This window comes from Galeopterus variegatus, unplaced genomic scaffold, assembly GCF_000696425.1.
Source record: "Galeopterus variegatus unplaced genomic scaffold, G_variegatus-3.0.2 Scaffold4535, whole genome shotgun sequence".
Classification (NCBI taxonomy): domain Eukaryota; kingdom Metazoa; phylum Chordata; class Mammalia; order Dermoptera; family Cynocephalidae; genus Galeopterus; species Galeopterus variegatus.
This window is the reverse complement of record NW_007730646.1, coordinates 68821-79242: the sequence shown is the minus strand read 5'-3', so window position 1 is coordinate 79242 and position 10422 is coordinate 68821. Positions and strand designations below refer to the sequence as shown.

The 10422-nt window shown below is 38.6% G+C and overlaps 1 protein-coding gene across 2 annotated transcripts; it reads right to left on the bottom strand.

Annotated features, from left to right (window-relative positions):
- Positions 1-662: 662 nt before the first annotated feature.
- NEUROD6 (neuronal differentiation 6) lies at positions 663-4142 on the bottom strand. Of its 2 annotated transcripts, none has more exons than XM_008587767.1 (2): positions 3809-4142; positions 663-2495 (listed from the first exon to the last, which is right to left on the bottom strand). In XM_008587767.1, exon 2 carries the CDS (start codon positions 2472-2474, stop codon positions 1461-1463), a length of 1014 nt encoding a protein of 337 aa, XP_008585989.1. In that variant the 5' UTR covers positions 2475-2495; positions 3809-4142; the 3' UTR covers positions 663-1460. The 2 variants fall into 2 exon arrangements, with proteins under 2 accessions (XP_008585989.1, XP_008585990.1); XM_008587768.1 differs by having other exon boundaries at positions 663-2354; positions 3809-4071.
- Positions 4143-10422: the final 6280 nt, after the last annotated feature.

Genomic DNA, 10422 nt, shown 5'->3' with positions numbered 1-10422 from the left:
TTCTCAAGCATTTCTCAAATTCATCCTCGTCCTCAATTTGAGAGGGGTGTGTGTGTGACCTTTCCTTAAAACACCGCCCCGCCGTCCTGCCACCATCGCGCGCGTCGCCTACAGCCCTCGCCAGCCTGCGCGGCTGTCCCCTTCTCCCCCGCTCCAGAGGGCATCTTGAGCGAGGTCACTGCCACCTCGCCTTTAATTCTAGAAGGGACTCAACCCTGGTTAAAAGGGTAGCTCCCCAGGCACTATTGAAGTAAGTTTTTGGTGGCCTTTTGTCAGGAAACTTTTAATCACGCAGAATTTAGCTTCTAATCGGCCAGACTTATTTGAAGGGCGCGAGTAAAACCTTCCATCTTTAACACCCACTCCGGTGTTTCCTGGAAATTTGCCACCGAATTTAGGCTCGAGTTGAAGGTTACTAGGATTTATCATTGTTTCCCCAGGATGTTTAACCCTCGAGGGCTCCTCTTCTTTCATTTAAGATATTTGAAAAAAATTTTGTGAGCGCTTTGGCCATTTTGTTTAAGAAATTTGTTTTAGCTGGTACGGTTTTGTAATCCAGAAATATTTCTGAAATGGGAAGGGGGGAGTGTTGGAGACAGAAAGCAGCTGTGTACCAGGAAATGATAGGTATCATGCAAAAATATCACAGCTAATAGATGTCCTTTACGAGTGGAAATATCTATGTTTAATTGCTTTAAAAATGTAGGGTGGAAAAACACAATTATACATTGTGATAACAAACCTGTACAGATAATTTCTGAACAATACAAAACAAGTGCTGAAAATTTTTGCTTTATGGTTGAAATAATTGTTCCAAAATTATGACACCACCTACCCAAATATCATGTTGCCCCATCTGCAAATACTTCAAGAGGAATAGTTACCAATTGAATGCGTTTAGATTCGTCCTTAATACAAAGAAAATTGCATAGGTCTTTATATTGGTGCACATCCTCAAATGCATCTTCCAATACCATTGCCAGCTCAGTGATGTTCTCGATATTTTAAAATTTCAGTTTTTCAGAGATACATAATATATAATTCCTAATAATTATAAACACATCATTTTTACTCTGATTTTCATAACATGCATTTTATAATTACTGTACAACTGAAATAGACATTGAGTTATGCTGTGTGCACGTCTTTATTCAACAGTATATTCTTAAAACACCTTGTTCAAACAAATTAAGTGAATTTAAAAGAAAATAAAACAAGAAAACAATCCTTCCAGTAGAAACAGAATCACAGTGCTTTACAGACAAAAAGAAAGGAAAAGAAGTTCTCATACGAAAAGAGATTTATTATTACATAGAAAATTCTCACAATAGTTGAAACACACTTCGGAAACTAGTAAACACCTTAGATAGAGTTGTGCCAATTACTCAGCCCACAAGCATCTGCTTTGTCTTAATTAGACGGGGGAGGTGAATGACCACTGTTTATTTTCATTTTCCTCATTAATTATGAAAAACTGCATTTAATTCATCTTGCATGGTGAGAGATTGGCTGCGCAGATGTAAGTCGTAAGGGAAGTGGCTGTCGGTGGGCAACCTGAACATGGCACCCTGCCCAAGGGGACCCCTGGGTGGCACTGCACAGTAATGCATGCCGTAATTGTAATTTTTGCCATAGTCCAAGGTTTCTTCTTGCTTCAGGGAAAATATCCCATTATAGTTAATTGGGGGAGGACTTAAGGGACCTTCAAACTGAGGGCTGGCACACTCAGGGGAAGTACTTTCATAGAAGGATTCATACGCACTGCAATAATTGTAGGGCTTCATGGACTTGGAATTATCAAGAGTCCCATGCCCTGGGGGAGTGGTGAGCTCAGGGCTGTGGTAGGGGGGGTAGAAGGTAGAGTAGGGTGACCTTGTGTGGTGCGCGGCCTCCCCACCCTGACCCATCAGGAAACTTCTGGCGTTGAGCTGCAAGCAGCCTGCCACCAAGTTTGTCGTTGGCTGGGAAAGACCTTTGCATAAGTTTTGGACGAATGTAAGCAGATCTGGTCTCTTGCCGATTCTCAGAATTTCAGAAAGTGCCCAGATGTAGTTTTTGGCCAGTCGTAAAGTTTCTATTTTGGACAGTTTTTGGGTTTTAGAATAACAGGGGACCACTTTTCTTAAATTGTCCAGAGCGTCGTTGAGGCCGTGCATCCTGTTCCTCTCTCTCGCATTAGCTTCCTGTCTCCTGAACTTGACCCTTTCCAATCGGAGCTTGGTCGTCTTTTTTTTTCTAAGACCTCTCCTTCTGGGCAACCCATTTTCATCTTCGTCGTCCCTGTCTTCCTCCTCTTCCTCCTTCTCGGTTTCTTCTCCAGGGGCCCTTTTGATGCTCTTTCCTCGAAGGATAATCTGTTTGGAAAAGCTCTCTGGTTTCTTAATTTGCTTCTGGTCCTCACATTCTCTAGAAAACTTTCTGCACATCTGGGATTCTGGCATTACAACAGACTCATCAAACGGTAGTGTTAACATGGTTCTCTAATCTTAAATTACCTGAAAAAATGCCAGCACAATATTTAAAGTATTTTCATTTTTAAAGTTTACACACTTAAAATATATTTGTGACTTTATCATAAGGCTACAAGAACATGTGAAAAAGACTGATTCCAGGACTAATTTTTTTTACATTAAATGTAATTTTTGAGTTTGTGCAGACTAGTAATTATAAAAACATTGATGCATGCAATAGAATTAATTTATACAGGCAAATTATCAAAAGAAAATAAAACATGAAGCATTTATTATAATACCACCTCTATCTCCATTTCTTTTTGATTTTAAACTGGATTTTAGTACATGAAAAGGATTGTGGAATTCAAGCAAATGTAAAACATGATATAGCAATGCAGAATTTCATTAATTCCAATTCCCCTGAGTATAAAATGCAAAGAGAAACCAATTTTCAAAATGAAAAGTAATATCTCTTCATTAGCTGACAAATTTGTGGGGAATTTTTTAGAAAAAAAATAAACTTTAACTTTATTTGCTGTATCATGCAACTGTAAATTTAGATAAGTGGCTGTTGGAATATACAAATTAAAAGAAAGGATTATCAGAGTCAATTTTTAAACTGATTTCTTTCTGATCAGTAAAGAATTATGTAAAAAAGCACTATTTTTCCAGCCTTCAAAAAGAAAAGGGGATTAAGCTAATTTGGAATAAACTCTACAAGCAAATGAAAAAATAAAAATCACCAGCAATTTTTTTTTTTAATCAAAGAGAATGTTGAGACTGCTTTACATTTAAATTTTTACCCAATGTAATTGTCTCTTTACTGCCATTCAAATTATCCTGGACAAAAAAACACTCTCATACTGTTTTTGTTCTACAAGCCACAGAAGTCTCCCTCTAGCTAATATCTGACAGGAACGGTCCAAGGATTCTGACTGCAATTGTGCACGTGTGTCCAGAATCCCGAATGAAAGGGGAAAATAATTTGTGTTTCAAATGTATTTTTGATTTTTGTTTGGTGAAGCAGCAAGTATTTTCATCTAAAGTCTTCAAACAAATAGGCACATTAAAACACAGACTTTTCAATTTAACAATCTCCAGCCCCCTCAACACACACACACACACACACACACACACACACACACACACACACACACACTCTTAGTAATGTCCACATACTTGCAGTGTTACATAATAGCAGTGAAAGTATGTGATAGTTACATCATAAGAATGAAATACTATAAGAAGTTATAGATGGCAAAGAGCATATCAATACTATAAGACAGTGACACTGTATCTTTAAATACTTGCATGCAAAGCCAACATCAATTGAAGTATATCTTTATTTATATTACCTTAGGTTTTAATTTCATTCAATAATCAGTTTTCATTTTGGGTCTTCCAAATCTTTTCAGGCTGAGTGTCGCATCGTCTCCTGGAGTCTCTAGATCTGTGTATATCTGCACTATCTCATTGATCTCTAAAAAGTGACATTGATGCCAACTGCCAGAGCTGGTACCCATGCCATCTGCTAGTGACGTCACAGGGCAGAGAGAGCCATGTGATCCTCTCTCTTGGGACCTTCATTCTGCACTGATCATCTGGCATCCCTGTAAGTGGGTACCAGCATTCATGCATCAACACAGAAGGTTAGACTGATAGGAAAAAAAAATCTGCACCAGCATTTCACATACAGTAGGTGCGTTTCTCCTCGAGCTGCTTCGGATTCACTGGCAATCTGTAGAAATAGCTGTGTTAGTGTTCAGTTTCGCCCTGCCAACAGTGAAACTATTAGGTAGTCGTTAATATTCCATTCATTTACAAGGTGGGCTTTTGTGTGAGCGAGAGGTTTTTGTTGTTGTTGTTGATGTTGTTTTGTAAAGATCACCATCCCATTTGTGCACCTGGGTACCCAGGGAAATAAAGATGTGAAAAGGAACTGGAAACTGGTCTTAAGATGCTTAACCAATCTAAGATTTGTGTAAGCAAATGGGGGCAACAAAGGTCTCCTTATTTCCTTGTTTTGTTTCATGGCATGTAACTTATGGGTGTGTGTCTGTGTGTTCTCTTATTAACATGTAAGACTTCTGTGCTTCTTAGAAATTTGGAATAAAGGAGCAGTTTTTCCATCTGGGGTCTGTGAAAGACATCTTTAACTGTTCCCTTTCCTACTCTTGCCGGCATCTTTCAACAACTTTTCAGAGAGATTCTATGTAATGCAGAGACACTGCAAGTCCATCGTTAAAGATTTCAGACTCCTTACTTATGTCCTCTACCAAGAGTCACTAACTTCGATCTTTTATTGTCACCTGTCTCTTCCCAGTGTTAACTTGCTTGTTCCTTCTCACTTCATTTCAGACACAATAAACATAAAAATTATTTCTTAGTTTTTTGTCTTTCTCTTGCTGGCGTTTTGCAGAGTATTTTAATTAAAAAATAGCTTTCCTGTTTTTTGGAGCTTTCAGATTTTTTTCTTTCTCCTAAAAATCTTTTCCTCATATTTTTTTTTTCTCTAGACCAATATCAATTTAAATATCCTTTTGTGCTTATATCAGCATCCAATTGTTTTTCCCTATCAGGTGAGTTTCATATTAATCTCCCCCTCACCCCTCTTTTGGTTTCTTAACAAAGGCAGAGTAGAAACAGTTAAGCAAAGCCGGCAAAGCCTTACAGATCAAATGAACTGCCAGGCCAGAGGCAAACTCCACCTTCCTCTCCTTCTCTCCACTCTCCTGCCACTGCCCCCCACCCTCAGAAGGGATATTTTATTTCAAGATTGACTGGCAGTAAAGTAAAAGGTGCATTTAAAAAATAAATAAATAAGAGTTTAAAAATAAACACAACCTTCGTTGTTTGACAACCGAGTAATCTCTTTCTATAAAGTGAGAGAGTATGCTTTTGGTATTAAAGTAATCCCTGGCAGAGCTGTAACTATTGAATCTGTGTTAGCATTCCCCTTATAAATCCCATTTTTGAAAGGTTTAGAATTCTGCTGCTTTAATGCACTTTGGTTCCAAATTGGCACCAGAGGCCTCAAACTAAATTCAGTTTTGCTCCTGTCATACCTCATTCATTTCCACCCTCCTCAAAAAGTTGCTGGACATTTTCTGGACATCTAGAAAAGATGGGAGAGTTGGCAGAAAGGAGAATAAAAAAGGTAAAGGGGGATCATTTTTCTCTCTTAATGGCCCAGTAAAAAATGCACATTGAAAATAAGAGTAAGACTATAAATTCATAAGTTAAAATAGGTAGGTTGGCCTAACTCATTTTTTTAAACAGACATACCAAAGCCATTTTAAAATTTGTTGCTTAAGGGTATATTACTGGTAATGGGTACATTGCATATATTTCACATAGCTTTTGGTTCAAAAACTACACACACGTTTAATATCAGCACAGAGAATTTCTATAGGAAGGCCAGATTCAGAATTTTGTTTTTTCTCATGTATGGTTTAATTTTTAAATGTAAAGAAGAGCAAGTATCAGAGTCACAATCCATAAAGCAGCCAGTGCTATCACGAATTTTGCATATCGCACCGTATCCTAAACTTGCAAAGTCTCCAGAAGCTCTATAGTATTAAAGTCATTACAGCCGTGAAAATCAAAACCTAAGGAATAGATGACATGACATGTCTGTAGAAAATTATCAACAGTGTAGCTCATTGAAAAAATAGATTTTATATTTTATCTTTGCATGTGCAGAAAAATGAGAAACAGTTTATTGATGAAAACATTTGGGGCTGTTCTATTTCTGCCTTTAAACCTGAAAGAAAAATCTTTGGTGGTGATGGGGTGGGGAAACAGAATTTGTGTTCAGGTTTTCTGACTATTAGTCTATTGTTTGAATATCCTAGTTGTTTTGGTGATGGGGTGGGGAAACAGAATTTGTGTTCAGGTTTTCTGACTATTAGTCTATTGTTTGGATATCCTAGTTGTTGTTTTTTTTTTTTTTCCCCACAAAAAAGGAAGAGAAAACAAAAAGTTGTCACGTCAAAATTTAGCAAGGATTTGGTGTGTTTGTACAATATTCTTTCAAAAGAAATTTTGTTACGCATTTTCTACTATAGTTCCAAATATGCAAATGCCTGTGCTGTTAATATGCATTCATAACATACAGCATAACGGCTGTTCTACTCTGTGCTAAGAAAGCATGTTAACACCAATACTCCAAACAGAAATTCATTCTGACTTATAGACAAATATTCAGAGTATAGGGAGTATATTTTCAACATTTCTATAATATCCTTCCTCATTTTACAGTAATCACTGCACACCAAAGTTCACCTCTATAACTCAATTCAATATTAATTTACTGGTATGATTTTTGCTTCTGGGGCCATGAAATTTTATAGATTTTTTGAAAAGTGCCCAATGCCTGTCCGTCTGCCTCTCTCTTGCTTTCACTGGATAAATGCTCATATTTTACATATAAAAATGAGCCATAGAAAATCTTGATGTAATACTGACTCAGTCTCAAGGCAATAGATGCCAAAAGTCCAAATTAAAGCTCAAGCGTTGTTATTTTTAGGTCATCCTCTTGGTACCTGTGTGTTAGCAAATAGGAATTGACTTCCTTTTTCACAGTCCCTTCAGAATTGAAGAGATCAGTTTGGAACATTTCAGGCATTTTCCTGAGATCTCCAAGGATATAAGGCAACACAGTGTAGATCTAGGCAGGATCACAAAAGAAAACTCCAGGACCAGAGTTTTCCTCCAGATATGGGGTACTTTCAGAGACAGATTTTGGACAATTTTCTCTATTGCCTTTTTCCCCTCCTCTTTTCTTTCTTTCTTTTTCTTTTCTTCTTCTTCTTCTTCTTTTTTTTTTTTTTTTTTTTTTTTTTTTTTTTTTTTTTTTTTTTTTTTTTTTTTGTGGCTCTTAAACAAATCCTTGAGGGCAGTCCTGAAGCTTGTGAGCAAGCTCAGTATTGGTCCCTAGAGTCCCCACTGGCCTGAAATAGTTTTGTGGCTGTGATAGTGTCCTGCTTTGGAAAACAACGCTTGAAATTTAAATAAAGGTATTCAAATTATGAGGCAAAACACAAAACAACCTTATTCCCCTCAAAGCCTTAGAGGGCTTAAAAATATAATTTAAACATAGATGTCTAAATGTTTTGTTTGTATATACACACATGAGGATTACTTAGACTAAACAGATAATCTGGAAATAATTTGAGGGCAACATTTGGATGATTTTTTAGATTTACTTCAAGGTGAAGACTAGGCTGTGTTATATTATTATGATGCAGTAAATTATACTGTTTTTTGTGTGGCTCACAGAGCACTGCAACATCCAGTCCTCTGCTACAGTCTTTGCACAAAGCGGCACTGCAGCCCTTTCCAGAAATACCTTATATATTTTTCCCCCATGAAGCACCCTGTTTATTTTACTCACCAAACTTCATTTATTAAATTAGTTTTCTAATTTGTTATTAAATAAAGGCAAATAAATCTACCAGTTAAAACTTCTATCAGTATGAGAAAACCGGTATTACTGGACTGAGTTGTTATAATTCCAGCCGTGAGTAAAGAAATGATGTTTTATTAACTTTTATGATTTCACTGTAAGAAAACGTACAATTTCCTTCAGGCTTTAAAAGATATTAAGAATGATTTTTTGACCCTAAGTACTACTTTTTGTAATACTGAATTAGAAAATATTGTTATATTCCAATTCATATGCAACGTAATAATTATTTTTAAATGTAGATAACAGAAATATAATTTGTTTCTTTCCTGTTACATTTATCCGTCTTGTAAGATCGGAGTGGACACAATGCAGAGATGTTTTTGCAAAAGTTTTATGCAAACTGCATTTTTGAAAATCAAGTATTATGTTGGATGATTGCATGATGAAGTGAAGGCTCTCTTAACACAGGGGATTCCTGGATGGATTTCAAGAGGTCCTTGAGTATTCTAAAATTATGTGCAAATGTGGCATGTATGTATATACATGCATTTTTCTAAGGAAAACCTCTCTTTGTCACATTTTAAAAGGTTAAGAATGACAAAGACTATTTTGACATCTTACTAATCTGCTGCAAATCTTGATCCTACGGTTTAATAGCTATGTGTCATTCCTTCATTCACTCATCCATTCATTCATTCAGCAAAGTTTCATTGAATACCTATTTTGGAGTGATTCTTGACTCCTCTTCTTTTGTCACATCCTACATCCAATATGTCAGCAAATCCTCTCAGTTCCATCTTAAAATTATATCCAGACTCTGACCACTTTTCAGCAATCTCACTACTCCTACCCTGGTCCAAACCACCACCATCTTTCACCTGCCCCGAATGGCATTTGGGTTTCCACTCTTGCCCTTTGCATTCCATGTGTGGTTCTCAACTCAGCAGCCAGAGTCATCTGGCTAGAATGTAAATCACATTATGTTCTCCTGTGCTCAAAACCCTCCAGTGGCTTCTTCTCCTCCTCAGAGTATTGGCCAAGTCCTTACAGGGGCCCAGCAGTTTCTCCTGGCCTCTCTGATTTCATCTTCTACCCATCTCCCTGCAACTCACTCGGCTGCAGCCCCGCTGGCCTCTGGCTGTTCCTGTAACACAGGCACACTCCCACCTCAGTGTCATTGCACCTAACTTCTACCGGCAATTTTCTTCCTGGATGTCCTTGTGGCTCATTCTCACATCCTTTGAGTGTCTATTCAAATGTTCCCCCTCAGCAAGGTCTCCCCTGACCACCCTAATTTACAGTGTCCGCTTGTACCTGTTCATCCCTCCCGCTCCGTCTTCCTCTTTCACTTTACTCTGTAGCACTTATCACTTTCTACACAACACATTACTACTTCATTGTGTGTGGTGATCCACAGTTCCAGGACCTGCTCATGAAAGGCAGGTAAGGACAAACTTGCTCAGTGAAGAGATTTGTCCAGGCACTAGTTAGTGATGGCCAATCTGTGGCATGTAGAACTCTGTGACATGGCTAGGGGGAAGTTTACCCTCTAGTGGGAGAGACAGACAATAAACAGGTAAACACATACATGTGCGATCTTTTACTGGCCAGCAACCAAAAAAATAAAAGACAATGGTGGAGACACGTGTGGAATCTGCACACTGGAGGCTCCAAAGCATGATGGGAAGACCTACTTGATTGAGGTACCCAGGAAGCCCTTTCTGAGTCATCCTCTAAGCTGAGGCACGAGGACTAGCAGTAGAGGCCAGAGCACGCGTGAAGTTCCAGTGCTCTGGAAAGACCAGAAGCAGCACCATGAAAGTAAGAATCATGCCACGCAAGCCTGTGTAGGTCCCACATGCAAGGTAAGGCATTTAGAATTTATTCCAAAGAAAGCCATTGAAGAGCTTAAGACAATTTAAGATTTGAAACGTTTACCCTAGCTGCTGTGAGAAGACTTGAAGAGGGGAAAAGGAAAAACAGGGAGAGAACTGATGGCATTCAGGACACAGCAAAATATGGCACCTTGGCTTATTGAAGCCGAAGAAATTTGGGAAAAACACGAGGGTCTCTCAGATCTTCTCGGCCGTTCTTCCCTGAAGCAGGTGATAAAACCTAGGAAGGATTTTCTGACTTTCCCCTGAAGCAGATGGCACTCCCCTCGTGTGAGAGACGCCTTCCCTATGTCTGGAGGGAAGGAGCATCCGTGTCTTGAAAACACGGGGTCACAGAGAAGCATCTGAACAAACAGACCTTGCTGAGTGTCGCCCAGCCTGTTGCTACTAGATCGCACTGCTCGCCCTTCCGCTGCTCTCCACCACGCTCCGTGCCTCCTGGAGCCTGCCGTAGGGAACCTGAGGTTCATCTGTTTCTTCAATCTCACTTCTTTATGGAGGCTCCCATGACACATAAAACTTATTAAATAAATTTTTGTGCTTTTCTCTGGTTAATTTGTCTGTTGTTATAGGGGCCACATCCATGAGCCTGGGATGGGAAGAGAAAAAGACACTTTTCCTCCCCTGCTGAACTGACAGTGGACAGAGTGCGAGGAGCATGACT

Excerpts from the sequence above, each read along its gene's own strand:
- NEUROD6 (XM_008587767.1), bottom strand. The coding sequence starts at position 2,474 with ATGTTAACACTACCGTTTGATGAGTCTGTTGTAATGCCAGAATCCCAG.